The sequence below is a fragment of the Parasteatoda tepidariorum genome, chromosome 10 (assembly GCF_982258835.1).
Source record: "Parasteatoda tepidariorum strain Cologne lab strain chromosome 10, Ptep-v5.0, whole genome shotgun sequence".
Classification (NCBI taxonomy): Eukaryota; Metazoa; Arthropoda; class Arachnida; order Araneae; family Theridiidae; genus Parasteatoda; species Parasteatoda tepidariorum.
Window position 1 is genome coordinate 14,325,782 of NC_141764.1, and position 15,895 is coordinate 14,341,676.

The following is a 15,895-nucleotide window of genomic DNA, read 5'->3' on the forward strand; positions in this document are numbered from 1 at the left end:
GGTTTGGCTACGCACCCTGTTTCAATGATTATAATTCTTTTTTAATTATCTGAATTCTTTTTTTTATCAGTTAACTTAGTCATATACTATTTGCATAAAATTAAATTCCTTCAAACATCAACATTGAAAACCGAACTTTTCAAAATAAAAATACCTTGAAACCTCTCGGGAACGACCACTTTCCGTTCCACAGATTGGTCGTTATTAGAGGTTACTAAACAAAAAGGGAAGGGCAATCAATATCGAAAACAAATATTTATTTTAACAAAACAAGTTCCATATTTTAAGGATTGAACTCTTCAGATTATATAAAAGTTAAACGTATCAATACAAGCCGATGCTTAGTATTTGGTGGTTCAATGGTAGACTGATTCTACTGCACAGAATATCAGCCCTCTAGCGGGGAGATTTCAAATTAAGCCAATTTACTACTACATTTCTCAACGGTTACCTCCATTGACTTTAAAATTTTTATCGAATTTACATGATACTGCGCAAACGATTTTAATTTTACTTAGTGTTTAGATAGAGTTCAATGTTTTGTTAAATTTAGGACATTGATATTAAGTGAATTATAAGAGATTTTAGGAATCTTAAAATGTCTTTTTTAATTACTTTTTACAATACCAAAAATTAGAAATAAAACTAAAAAATACAGTTAATAACTCACAGTTGAGTTTTGTATTAATATTGTGTTAAAACAGGGTGATTACCCGGTTTTAACAGAAACCTGGAATTATCTGGTACTTTTTTTGTACTGGGGAAATCAGAGAAATTTGAACAAAAATCAGGGAATTTTAAAAAAAAAGCTGGGGTTTTTTTCTTTGATTTTTATTAGTTTTACTAATTTGTATTATTCATTAATTTTCATAATTAAAATTATTTTATCATCCATTATACCAACTTTTAGACGGAAATTTATTGCTGAACAATTGAAATACCATCCACTTAATAATTCGCTTGCATCAAAATTTGGTCCATTATAACCCTGCTGAACTAGTGCCACATGAAAAGTGCTTATTTTTGTTTACGTTTTTTAAAAGCCCTTAAATGTGCTCTTTTTTATTCAGAGTTAGTAAAAAGTGCTTAATTTTCTATCTTTTAAAAAGAGATTTTTTTTTCTTTGCCGTGTCGATTGTCTATCCAAATTACAAAAAAAATGCATTATTTTCACGATTTTCTCTGCAACATTCATAGTTTTTTTTTTATCATGATTATGTAAAGTTTATGAAAATGTTTTCGAATTTTATTGATTTTATGTTTATAAATTACGAACTTTAAACAATAGAAAAACATTTTTTTACTGCACAGATCCTGATTATGATTTTTTTTTTTTTTTTTTTTTTGGAAAGTGATTATAAACATTTTTTAGTGCTTAAAAAGTACCTAAAAGGTGCTTATTTTTTGTTGAAAAATCTGGCTACGCCCTCTGATAGAAAGCCCTTCGACCTCTTTGAAAGGCTATGGTTTATTATATATTTTCTTCTATATTTATAAAATTATGTCCTTTCCCCCTCTTCCATTCCTTGAATCCCTTTATCGTTCAAGTTTGTTCTGACGCTTTGAGGATTTTTTTTTCTTTGACAAATAATTAAAAATGCTTTAGTATTTTTAACTTTTTCATGTACTTGATTCTTCAGCCAATTGGCGGAATTCCTTGAATTTCAAGGCCATTGTTTAGCGGATTTTCGTTAATCAATAATTTATATTTTGACAAAAAATTTTTGAATTTCTGCTAATCTAAAATTTAAATTTCATTACTCATATTAAATCTCGTTAACAAAACATTAATTCCACCCTTATCAGCACCCTCTTTTTCTTCTTTCTTAATTCTCATTCCTGGGTGACACCGACCTTTTTTTTTTACGCAAATCTGAGAAAAATGTAACTTTGAGAACAGGATACTGAAAAGAAAAATCCCAATTTTGGTCCTTACGAATGAATGAACTACGAAGACGAAAGCAAAAGGTAGAAAATTGATTATCTAAAAAGTAATTCAAAAATGGCACACTTAAAGGATCGCTCGCTCAAAAAATTGTGTTTTTCTCTAATTTTTTTTAAACACATACTTTTAATGAGTAACAGTTTCGTTTCATATTCCGATTTGTAACAGGAGAATTATTTAATCAATGTTAAATAATCGTTCCCTTTTTTATTTGGCTACAATTACATTGAAATTATTTTTTATTTGACATGAAGATTTCAAATCCCGCTCCCAATGAATGCTCCCAAAAATATAAGTTTGCGGCGCTTCTGAAAATAGTAAAACACAAGAACTAAAACAATTCAAAACTCTGCAATAAAGATAAGCTTAATAGTAATAGTATATACATATCTATATATTTGAAATGCACTATTCAACTTTGTAACAAATAGGAGAATGGATAATATCTATACAAGTTTTATCTATAACATATTGTTCTACTTCCAAAATTGATCATAAGAGGGCACTACTAAACATAGTCGCGAAAGTTTTTTGTATAGTAAAAATTGTGGCATACAAGGCATAAAAAATAAGAATCATAATCCGCCCCGTCCCATTTCCTTAAACAACGAAAATACTTTTTCAAAAACAATTTTTTTGCTGTATCTGTAAAAAAGGATTGTTAAAAGACGAAAAATTATGAAAAGAATTAGAAAAAAAAAAAGATTGCTATGCAAAACTGGCATACAAAGTTGTGATGTGTTCTTTTTAAAAAAAATTATACAGAGAAAGCTCCAGGAAGGACCACCTCTATTTACCCCCACTTTTGTACATTGCGTCAAATGTGGAAAAGATCAAATAAAGTAACGCAAAAAAATATCAAAACCAAAATTTTAGCAAAACAGCTTAGTAAATTAAAATTTATTCAAAGTTTTTGTGTTAATATTGTGAAATTTATTCAAAATATTTAGTTTTATTTAGAGAGCTCGTTTTGACGATACAACCTCACGTTGTAGTCAAAATGCACTAAAAGACGATGCTTGCTATCAATCATTTACTTTAAGAGATGAAAGTTAAATTAGAAAGAAGAAAAAATAAGCATCTCAAACAAACAAACCTCTTCTCACCTTTTAACGAGCTGTTTGCAGTTGATAAAAATCCAGAAAGGAAATAAAATAAAAATTTGGGAACAAGACAATCGGTGATTAAATAAAGTGGTTGTACGCATAAGACTTTTCAAAATCCACGGGCCTCTCAGCTTTGCTTCGAATTCTTCCTCTTTAATAAAAATTTGGGAACAAGACAATCGGTGATTAAATAAAGTGGTTGTACGCATAAGACTTTTCAAAATCCACGGGCCTCTCAGCTTTGCTTCGAATTCTTCCTCTTCATTATGTTCAGAAAAATCTTATTCTTTTGACCCAATTAAGATCCATTAAGTCATCAATGTCGGCATTACTTTCAAATTCTTCGCAAACTGGCACCAAGCTAATTATTTTAATACCAAAATTTAAACATTAATATAATCATTAAAAGAAAACTTGTTAACACTACAGTCGCAAAAAATAAAGATACGTTGCGAGCATAATTTTCACTTTTTTTTAAAAAAAAAAAAAAAATTCCAACTTCTGTTTTGAATGTAATAAAGATGTAATAAAAATAACCAAAAAAATATATATATGTTTTTGAAAATATCCATCTTTACCCCACAAAAAAAATTAAAATTAATGTTTAAGTTTCACAAATGCTCTAGTTATAAATATATTTCTCTTATTATTTAAATTTTGAACTGAAGTCAAAATGAGCATGACTAATCCAAAACAAAAATCCAAAAAGTATATCCCCCCCCCACCTCAAAAAAAAAATTTATTTTTTGAAAGATAAATTGTCACCCAAAAAAAATCCTCCAGTTCTCTTAAAAAATTTTTTTTAAAGTGCAATAATTTTTTTTTCTTCTTCTACAAATGACCCCTTAAATAATCAAAAATATTTCTTACATAATGTAATTTATGATAAAATTGTATAAAGTACTTTTAAAAAATTAATCCCCCTCCAAAAACAAAATGTCTGTGGAGATTTAATTTTTTTCCTGAGCACCTAAAGTCAAATTGTCCAGTGTTTAAAATATTCTAACTTCTCTTTATTTTTCATATTCTTAAATTTCTTTTTATTTTTATTATGTTACATATTTATGCATTTTGAAAGCACCATTAACATTTTAAAAAAAAAAGTAAATAAATAATAAAAGAACATATACGTATTAATGATTCTTATCATGCTTTGTTTTTAAGTTTTATTGTTAAAACTGGTCACAAGAGGGCGATACTAAGCAATTTCTCCAAAACTTTTTAGAGCATGAAATATTACAGAACTTACGCATGAACATTAAATTTCAATTGAAAGTAGGGCTTCAGCATCATATTCTTGTAATTTACTGGGCTTTCTAAAATTATATGAAAAAAATTATGTTTTTTAAAAATTGGTTTTCTTGAAAACTGATTTATGGGGACATTTTTCGATCCCTACTCTACTGCAGGTATGAATCACTATTACAGAAATTGTAACAGGACTCCAATCAGTTATTGCAAATATTTAAATTAAACAAAGAAATTTAAACAAAACGGAATTTCAATTCTTACTATCAAATAAAATAAAGAAATTTAATGGAAAAAATTTTACTTTAAAAGTATTTTAATTCAAAATTACAAGGAAGGATAAAGGGGAAAAATAGTTTAAAATTATAAAAGCTTTAAGACACTTGAATAAGGAGAGAATATTCTAAAAGAGAAGAACATTTATTCATGATTCATCACTGTTTCTGAGGTTTTAATGGATCTTTTGGGAACCTGGGGCGATCAGATTATTTAATATCATTAAATTTTCAATTCTTTTTTTATGAAACTTATATAAACATGTCTAAGTGTAGTTGCTACAAAAAAAAAAAATAATAGTAATTAAATATAAAAAAATCATTCTTCTTAGAATTTATCTTAGTTTAAATCGCCTAGTTAGATAAGGTTGTTAATCGAAGGTTCCGCTGTAGTATGAAATGAACTGATGTGAGTTTGTAGCTGTTACTCGTGACTGTAAGTTTATTCTATCTAAAGCCAGCGCTGTCTACGCTTATTTTGAAAATGGCGCAAAACGTCAACATGGAGAAAAGCCACAGTTTTGTCAAAATGAAAAACATTTGTGGTCTAATTTTTTAATATTTAAAAACATACTCTAATGCAACATTACTTAGGCTCATGAAAATTTGCAAAAAAATGTGAATTAAACGGTGATTTTGATCATTTTCATCTAGGTGAACGATTTTTTAAAAAGTTTAATAACTTTTAATATATTTAAGTTATTTGTCTGTTCGAAAGCCCAGCTAATTCTTTATGGCAAGATTATAATATATAGTTTAAAATCATTGCATTGCTGCAAGTGTAAGCAGTGGCGTAGCTACCTAGGGGCTAGGCGGGGCAATGCCCCGGGGCCCTCAAGCTCAGGGGGCCCTCGAATCCTTACCAGAATTCTCGATCGAACTGAACTTTTGGAAATTTCTCCCATTTTCAAACTAAATATGACAGGTTGCAACCCCACTTTAATCATGACAACTCAGTTGAGAGAAATTCAAAAGTTATGCCTAGGGAATTCCCCTAAATTCTTTCTGTAGGTTGGCAGTGTTGTCAATTTGACGGATAGTGATATGTGCGCTTTATTATTCATCGATGTTCGTTTTATTGTGAATTCTAGTTAAGATTTTTTTCTTTCAAGAACGTTTAAAAAATTAATGCTGTATCAGGAGTAAGTAAGTTAATGTCAATAAACTTTTTTGTACTGGTCAATATAGTGGTTCAATTTTACTTGATTTTACCATTCATATTGATGTCCGTTAAGTCAATAAATCGTGTCAAATCTATAGATTTCGGCTACAGCTCATTGTATAAAGCGGAATATCGTGAAAAAATGCAAGTCACCTGCAGTAGGTACATTAATTCAGGTCCGCGGGCAGGAGATCGTTCATGGTCTCTGTAATGCCTTTCCTTTCCAATAAATAAGCAGACCAGATTTTTAAAACAATAAAACTTAACTTTATTTAAAAACAAAAGAAATAGGCATTGTTTTCCATCAAGAGCTTCCAGCTCTTAGAATACCAAGGAACACCCTCTCCCGATTATATCAAACATACATCTACCTTTCTCTCTCTCGCATCCCCCCCGACGGGATGACAAAATGCGCCAAGTGCGCCTTAAAGGGTTGCCAAACAGTTGCCAACCATTACAGTCTCCACCGTTAAATGTGGTAACACTAACGGTGATAATTTTTTTCCCGGGGATTCCCCAACAACGCTTGTAGCGTATCATTGTGTTTCTCTTTCCTTTTATTTTACTTTTAACGTCGTCAGTGAACAGTGAGTACCTACCTACTCGAGCCCAATCTAATATTGTATTGTTTAAATAAATTATAAAACTAAAATTATGGATAAAAAGAAGAAACCCAGTGGTGCATTTAAACGCAAACAACGCCAAGAAAGAGAAGATAGTAAACAAAAATTGCCCGAAATTGACAAGTTTTTTAGTCAGCCTTCTGCAAGTACATCTGGCCAAAATATTTCTATTGATAGTGACTCAAATAATGTGGTAACTGCAGTGTTGGTTGAGAAGCCTACTGAAGAAGATTCGACAATTATTGCAGTGGGAGATACCTCCGCCGCCGATCATGTGAACGTGGATGATGTTTGCATGACACACATAAGAGCGGACTGTTTGGAGGAACCATAGACCTCAACATTTTTCGAAAATGTATACGACTAATCTTCTTATGACTTGGGAAACTTCATGGACAAGATATTAAGTGATAACGAAAAACGTCAAATTCTTGATATGGGGCCTTTACAGCCTTCAGGACCTTTTCCAACAGACATCAACCAGAACAATAGGTGTTTTTCAAAATCGTACTACGTTTCGTGTTCTAAATAAGGGCCAGTTAATCGTTTTTGGTTGCGTCATTCCAAAATACTAGACACTGCCTATTGTCAACCCTGCTGGTTATTTGCTTCACAAAGGAATAATGTTTGGTGTAAGGGAATTCGAGATTGGAAGCATTTATCAGAAAGAATTAAACAACACAGTTGTTCGAGTGGCCATTCGGAAGAATGTGCTGTGTATGAATTTTGGAAAAAAAACGATACTAATACTATCGACAAGGAACTTGAAAATGAAATTCGCAAAGAAGCATCATTTTGGAAAATGGTTCTTCAAAGGTTATTCGATATCATACTTACCCTAGCAAAGAGCTCTTTGGCTTTGAGAGGACATCAAGAAGACTTAAGTCAGAAAGGATACCACGGAAATTTTCTGTCCTTTGTAGAGCTTGTCGCCCGATATGATCACATTTTGCGGCAATTTTTGGATATGCCCAAAGGTAATAATAATTATTTTTTATCGTTTTATTTCGCTTATAATTATTAACTGTTTAACATCACGACTTTTTTGAAATTGTGTTTTTTTATGTTTTTAGGATCTACAAGATATCTGAGTGCAACAATTCAAAATGAAATGATTGAGAGCTTGGGAACCAAACTCGAAGCCCATCTACTAGAACAAATTAGAGCGTCACCGTTTTTTGCCATCATAATGGATACGACACAGGACCTATCGAAGGTAGATCAGCTAAACATTGTTGTGAGGTATGCAGTAATAACCAGATCGGAAAATGGACAGTCAATTGATATAGAAGTAAAAGAAGTGTTTCTAGGCTTTTATGCAGCCATCAAACATGGCGCAGTAGATTTAGTCAACCAAGTGACAACATTATTTATCGACAAAAATATTGATTTAAAAAAATGTGTGGGGCAAGGCTATGATGGAGCCAGTGTGATGAGTGGTGTATATAATAGTGTATAAAAACATATTAAGGATATCCAGCCTAACGCAGAGTACGTACATTGTGCCACTCATAATTTAAATTTGGTGATAAATGATGCCGTTAGCAGTTGTGTGGAAATACAAATTTTTTTCGCAACGTTGCAAGATTTGTATAACTTTTTCGGAAACAGAATCAAACGTTGGGATCTACTGTCAAAATTCACTGGTTAATCGGACACCACTCTAAAATAACTAAATCTGACTAGATGGTCCAGTAGGATCAATACGATATCTGTAATAAAACTTCGTTATTTTGATATTATCAAAGCATTATCAGAAATAGTTCTAAGGAGTCCTAATAAAGATGAGCGTGGTGAATCAGAGAGAATTAAAACAAAAATGCTAAATTTCGTGTTCGTATTGCTTTGCGAATTCATGCACAGTGTATTGAACGACATCAATTATGCATTCAAAACTTTACAAAAATGCGACATCAATTTGGGCGAGGCGAGTAAAGCTTTAGCAGAGACCAAAGCAAAGTTGCAAATTTATAGCAATGATTTCGAATTATTCAAGTGCAAAGCCAGTGAAACTGCAAGAAAATATGGTATTGATACCCATTTTCAAGAAAAAAGGCAAAGAAAAGTTAAAAAGCATTTTGATGAATTCGCTGCTGATCACTGATTTCCAAACCGAGAAAAAATATTTGAAATTGAGATTTTCAATAATGTACTAGACACAATATCTCAATTAGATACACGTTTTATTGGTATGAGAGCACTCTGTCATATATTCGATTTTCTAACACCAACATTTTTATTACATGTTGATGAAGCAACTTTATTACAAAAGTGTGACGAATTCCAAAGAAAATATTAAGATATAATAGGTCCTAGTTTTTCACTTCAATTTATTAATATTTGCCACCTAGTTTTAAACTCAACTAACTCAAGCATGGACTGTTCACATGTAAGGAAATAATGAGCAAATATGGAGTGCTAGAATGCGACCTAACGGAAGTATTTACAGCAATGTTATTATTCTTTACAATTCCTGTCACTTCTGCAGCAGCTGAAAGGTCACTTAGCAAATTAAAAATAATAAAAAACTATTTAAGAAATAATATGGGCCAAACTCGACTCCGACATTCATCGCTAATAGCAATTGAAAACAAAACCGCATCAAGCCTGGATTTAAACGAAGTCATTGATACTTTAGCAAAAACTAAAGCTAGGAAAAAATCTATCTATATTATATAAAACGCTAATACGTATGTATCAATAAAACCGATGATGTTTCTTTTCTCGCGTTGGCAACAGTTTTCATTTTTAATTGATAGGTTTCGGCGCGCAAGAGCACGTAGTGAGCATCATATGTCTAATCAGGTGAATTCTCACCAAATTATCAAAAAAATTCTCACAAAATTATCTTCATTGAAGCCGGTACTTTACATCCGGCGCTCAGTACTATTTCATATTGCTTTACAACACACTAGGAAGCTCCGCCCCCTGCTCGCTAACGCTCGCCAACCCCCGAGAATTGCTACGCAATCCTATGTGGTTCACGCCGTGAACCATGGCTCGCTGCGCTCGCTCGCCAATGAACACAATGTTCTAGCACAAAGACATAATATATTATCATCAAAGACATAGTATTTTATCATCAAAGACATAGTATTGTACTTATGTAGAAGAATTCTACCAATGTTCTTATTGGCTTTTAAAAAAGTATATTAGCTATTTAGATTGTACATGGTGAAAAAATCAAAACATTAGCTAAATAAGAAACATATTAGCAAAATAAATTATCAAATATTGCTTCACTAATATTCTGCATTTTAAAGCGTGAAAATTCAGTGCATAAATAAACGCGAAACGTAAAAAAATTCAATGCATTTAATACAAACACTTAAGCGTTTTTTAGACGTTTAGGTAGCTCCCAGTAGAAAAATATCAATTCAACAGCGGCCTTTTAAAGCATTCTCACTTCAATTAATTAATTAATTCCTAATTGAGTTTGAATTAAATATTGTCATGTTTTTAGTGCATGAATCTGAATTGAACAACCTGATAATGCTCACTCTGGTTATTGTTATCTGGTTGCTCACTACGTGCTCTTGCGCGCCGAATCCAATTAATTAAAAATGAAAACTGTTGCCAGCGCGAGAAAAGAAATATCATCGGTTTTATTGATGCATACGTACGTACGTATTAGAGTTTTATATAATATAGATGGTTTTAGCTCTCTGGTGGGAAAGACTTTAAAACAAAACTTACAACAGTTACTTTTCTCAACAACTGAAATTTAGAATAGTGTGATTAAGAAAAATATGCGAACTGTTTTCAATTTTAAATTAATATTGAAATGCTCAAGTTTAGAATTTTCTACAGTGAAAAGTTTTTGGAACTTCAGTGTTCAAAAAAGTATACAAAAGCTAGACGCAAAGAACGTATCCAATGTGCGAGCATCGGATTGCGAAGCAATCTGAAATGAGCTTCGAAAGCAGTTTCGGGGTTGGCGAGCGCCAGCGAGCAGGGAGCGAAGCCTCTTAGTTGTAAATATAATTGTTATTTAGTCAGTTGGTAGGCCCGACCTTTATATAATAAACCCTTGAATCTTCTCTATTTCGTTTTATTAGCCAAACCTACACCAAGTATTAATTGTAATTTATGTTGTTACTGTTTAATATTTTCATTACCTGCCCTGCAGTGCACAAAAAAGAGCTTAAGTAGCTTAGCATTTTTAAAGTATTTGTATATTTCATATTTTTATTTGATAAAACCTAATCAGTTTACATAGCAGTGGGGCCCCATTTTTTAATTTGCCCCAGGGCCCTTGGTTACCTAGCTACGCCACTGAGTGTAAGGCACTTAAACAACGGCTTATTTATTTTCCTTGATGACATAGCTTCGTAAGGAAATGTCAATAACAGCATGCAGCACCTTACATAAGGACGGGATAGCCTGGTTGGTAGGGCACTGAGCCCTTTGTCAAAGAGTTCGTGGATTCTATCCCCGCCGGTAGAAGACTCCCTGTGTACTAAATGGTGACTTATGCACGTTAAATCTGTCGTGTCGCAAAGTCCTCCATTTTCCCATAACAAGTCACTACTTCTGAGGGTACTGATCCAAAAGTTTCCTTGTCGTCTGGATGGGTTCAAAATTACAAGGCTACGGAGTTGAACATTAGTAGTCGTAAATTGGGTCGGTTGTTCAACGACGGATATAAGATATAAAAAAATAAGGATTAACTTTTTGAAAAGGTTAAATTTTTGACTTTTTTAAAATTGTGTTTTTAGAAAGGAAAAAAAAACTAAGTTATTAATAATTCTTCCGTACTGGTGTGACAGTCCTGGGGGTGCCCTGGCCTTCTAAAGAAGTTTCCTCCAACTGTACCTCTTTGGCGACTGTCCTCCGGTTTTTGATTTTCAAAGTATTAATGTCCTTTCCAGCACCTTAGATCCACCTAAGACATGGTCTTTGTCTTCGTCTTGTTCCCATAGGTACTGATAGGAATATTTTTTTGTGTGCTTCGGCCTTCCTGCATTCTGATTATATATCCAGCCCATTTTAGCCTTTGTATTTTCATGTACTTGACAACATCAGGCTTCCTTAAGATTTTATCCAGCTCTGAGTTGTTCACCACGAGCCGTTTACCTGAATTCCACCCCCAGATTAGCACCCTTCTTTCAAAAATTGCAATCGCCTCCTTGTCTTTCGAAATCAATGTCCAGGTCTCAGAAGCATAAGTCAAGAGTTTTACATAAAATTAATTTAGTTCTTAATTTTAGAAAGTTTGATCTCTTATATTTTTTCAGACTGCGAAAAGCATCTATTAGCATTTGTGATTCGTTTATGCATTAGTGTAGTAAGGTTATTGTTATTGAACTCTGCTCTTAAATAGGTGAAGCAATCTACTTTTTTCAAATTTGTATTTATGAATTTCTAAATGACAAATTTGGAGATCAGAATTGAAAAATGATCTTTTTTACGTTTACTTTTAAATTCATCGTCTTTTGTTTTAGTACATAAAAGGTTTGCTTGGGTAGTTCGGGCCACAATAGCGATACATCTGACTTAAAGATATTTCTTCTGGTGCTTACGTTAGAATTTTTGATAACCTTTTCTTGAGCAATATTAAATAAAATTAAAAACTGTCTAGGTCTTGTGCAAGTCATCGAGTTCGTTGACAATGGATCCTTTTATCCCCAACTGGTGATCAACACCCAGTTCTCGTATTTGCATGAATGGGGTTCAGAGAGCCACCATTCGCTCTTCGGTCGGGTTAAATTCTCTCATCCGCTTTGGTACTTTTGTGAGGGACGGGTTTCATGCTTGCGTTTGCGAACGGAATCCTTTCGTTTTTTCGTTTGTGTGTAACGCTTAAGGTATTCCTGTCTAGGCTCTTTAGCTTTGACTTTTTCAGCCTGGGTAAGTTTAGGCCTTGGCATCGTTTTTTTTTTTTCTTGCTTCAACTCTGACTTGTCCCGCAGTGGACTGATCGTTAAGACACGGTTCCCAGCAGATCACTGAAGTCAAGCATCACTGGCTACGGACAGTGTGCGGGTGGGTGACCACTTGGATCAGTCTACGTAGGAACCGAGGGTGTGCGGTATTGGTCCTCGTTAAACTGTTCTACCGTAAAGTGCTCGACTTCACGAGCTACCGGAGCGGGGGTGCCATCTCCTCTGCAGAGGATCAAAATTGTGATGGCATGTCTTCGGATCATCCTCAGGGGTGTTTCCCAGACCGTCGCCAATAGCCTATCGTTCAGCTCTAGTGCGACGTAAATTAACTACAGCAACAACTCTGACTTTCGGGACGGTGTCAGTCAGTTTGGGACCCTCTTTATTTGTGATCTTCACCTGAATTAGTATTGAAAATGATCCAGTTTGAACAATAGGTTAGAATTTCTGATTCTTAATTAAAACAAAAAATATCGTTCAAATGATGAAATTCTCTTTTATTCACAACTCAAGAAGTACTTATGGGATCTCTCTGGTCCCATATTTCATAAATAAATTCACCAACTTAATGCATAGCAAAATTAAAAATCAAAAAAAGGATTCTAAAAAAAAAGATCAAACGGCAGCGGTCGCCATAGCAACGCATGCGCACTGTTTACTATCAGTCTTGATTATTGTAGTTGAAAAGTGAGGACGCCATGAAACCCAAATCAAAACCCATTTGGCCATTAGGTAATAAGAGATAAACCAATGCATCTCCGTGATGTTCTTTATATCCAAATCCTTTCCTGGGATATAAATACCCAGTTCATGCATAGCTTCCTATTATTTTTCAGTTTTTTTTATTGCAATTTCTATAAGAAGGTGGCTCAATAGTCCCATTGTTTTTCTTTACTGATGCACTGTTTCGGGGCAGGGAAGGGGGAGATTGACATTTAACAATGGAATACCTGCAAGTGACGTAGTGTGGGTATCTCTATCCTGATTGGTTGTTGAAACGTGGCATTTGTTTACGTTAGCAATTGTTCTTTGCATTCTATTTCGAATAAGCCAAGCCCATCAAGTAGCAGTTCTCTTTAGTGACACATTCTAAATTCTTTCACAAAGATTCTTTCTCAAAAATTTCTATTCTATTAATACATATTTACACAGAGTCTACACACATAAACAGGTGAAACATGAACAAACTGATCATGCATCAAAGTTGCCAGGTACGCAAAACAAAAATCTATCACGGTTACAATAGAATACGTAAAAGAATAATAAATCTAAGTTAAGCAAGAGAAGCAGACAAGAATAATCATATTTTCCCTAATTCGATGTGCTCTGCATTGTGGGTATGTGAGGTCTTCTTCTTCTTGAAGTCCAAGTACCCAATTCATGAAAGTGTTCCCTTATCTATCAAAAATATCCCATTTGTTACTAAGGATGTTTTCATCTCTTCCTCTACAGAGCGCGGTTCTTGTTTTAAAACTTTTCCGTCAAAGATAAATTTCCTGAAAGAAAGCTCTACTTTCTCCTACTCCCCTGTAGTTTGTCTAAAATAAGAACTCCTCCAGACATTCATCTGAACCTGTGGCGGTGACTAAAGTAACGAGGTATGACTATTTCAAGTAGGGGTGCGGGGTCACTGTTTTGGAGTGGTTTCGGCTCGGTTAGGCCAGAAAAAGGGAATCTCTTTTTTCGGTCTTTTGTGCAAGTCCTGAAGTGAAGCTATATCCCTAAAATGCGCCATTGTTGTTTCCATAGCACCAGACGGCCTCAGACTTTGTGGCGGGAGGAGTTCTTAGCTTAGACAAACTATAAGATGTTCAAAATCTTTTAGAAAATTTTTAAGAAATTTTCTCTGCATTTTTTTTCAATTCTTCTAGCATTTTTGTATTCATCTATAACATTTCTTCTTTGTAGCAGATTTCCGTAATCTGTAGCATATTAAACAACCTGTTGCAGGAACTGTAAAATTGTTTTTGTACTTTAAGGTTGTTTCACTATAGTATTCAGTAAATATTGTGGTTAGATGCAAACAACACATTTAAAAATTTAAGAAAATATTCTATATTAACTGCCCTTTAAGTATTTATGCGCTCTGATGAAGAGGATGATCTGGGAGAAGAGGATATTTGACTATCCACTTTCAAATACATGTTTTCATTAATAGCACATGGCTAATGATAATCATTGATTTTTGATGTAGTTAGTGAATTTTGATGTAGTAAGTGTAGAAAAATAAGAAACTGTTAGAAAAAGGAAATGTATGGACATTTGAATGAATTGGCGGATAAGTTTGTAAATTGATCGACTTTATAGACGCTATAATTGGAACGAAGGCTGACAGTGACTTTCACTTCTTTTCCATAGTTAAATTATGGGAAATGATTTATGAAATACCCTAATCACAAATTTCTAATCACGAATCAAAATTTTATCTTCTTCTTTTTCTTTTTTTTTTAAATTTCAGATTAACTGTATACTATTTCGATTTTTCAATTTGTTAAAGTACTGTTTTAAAATCGGGAAAATTTCAAATTTTAAGAATCTACCTGCAAAACTTCGAAAATTTTAAGAATCCATGCGCAGAATGAATTTCAAATATTTTAAACGCAGAACATTAAAAATTTTAAGAACAGGAACGCAGATATTTGTTGCAGAATTTAAGTACCTATACGTAAAATAATCTTTAACTATTTTAAAAGCAGAATTTTTCAAAATTCTGAACCGGAACGGAGTTTTTCGGAAATTTTTATTATCCATATGCAGGACGAATTTAAAATGTTTTTTATTTTAGAACTTTAGAAGTTTTAAGAATAAGAATACTGATTTTTAAAACCTTTACTTACAACATATTAATGCAGAATATCCGAAGTCTTTTTAGAATCTACAATCAGAAGTTTTGAGAACCGGAGAGGAGAGCTTAAAAAAATTTAATATTTTACCTGTGAAATTTAATTTTTTTTTCCCGATTGAATCCCAAGTTAAGCTAGAAACAAAATGAAGAAATAAGTATCCAGGATTTATCTGCTCTATATTATTCATTATTAGGATGTTTAACTCATTATAAAATGAAAAAAAGTTTCGAAGAAGTAATAAATATATTCATCCAAATTAAAGATAATGGAATATCTAAAAAAAAAATCGTTTTATTTTTTCGTAATGAAATATTTAAAAAAAATCATTTTATTTTTTCGTAATGGAATGTTTAAAAAAAAAATCGTTTTATTTTTTCGTAATGAAATATTTAAAAAAATCATTTTATTTTTTCGTAATGGAATATTAAAAAAAAAATCGTTTTATTTTTTTGTAATGAAATATTTAAAAAAATCGTTTTATTTTTTCGTAATGGAATACTTAAAAAAAAATCGTTTTATTTTTTCGTAATGGAATATTTAAAAATAAAAGCTTTATTTTTTCGTAATGGAATATTTAAAAAAAAATAAAATCGTTTTATTTTTTCGTTGCGGCGGACGGAAAGTTCATTTTGATTATCTTGTGGTTGAAGTGAAAGTCCTCCAAAGAGAGAGAGAGAGAGAGAGAGAGAGAGAGTGAAGAGACGTCATGGGAGGTAAAGACACCTCCTGTCCAATCGCTATTGAAACGCATGACGTGCTGACCTATTTTTAACTCGACCGCTGCGCCGAATGTATATACCTACTT

The 15,895-nt window shown here is 32.7% G+C and overlaps 1 protein-coding gene across 1 annotated transcript; it reads left to right on the top strand.

The window, feature by feature from the left end:
• Positions 1-4,426: 4,426 nt before the first annotated feature.
• LOC147802168 (zinc finger MYM-type protein 1-like) lies at positions 4,427-7,818 on the top strand. The gene is made up of 3 exons (XM_087152677.1): positions 4,427-4,460; positions 6,893-7,336; positions 7,433-7,818. The coding sequence occupies exons 1-3, from the start codon at positions 4,427-4,429 to the stop codon at positions 7,816-7,818; spliced, it is 864 nt and encodes a 287-aa protein (XP_087008803.1).
• The last annotated feature ends 8,077 nt before the right edge of the window (positions 7,819-15,895 follow it).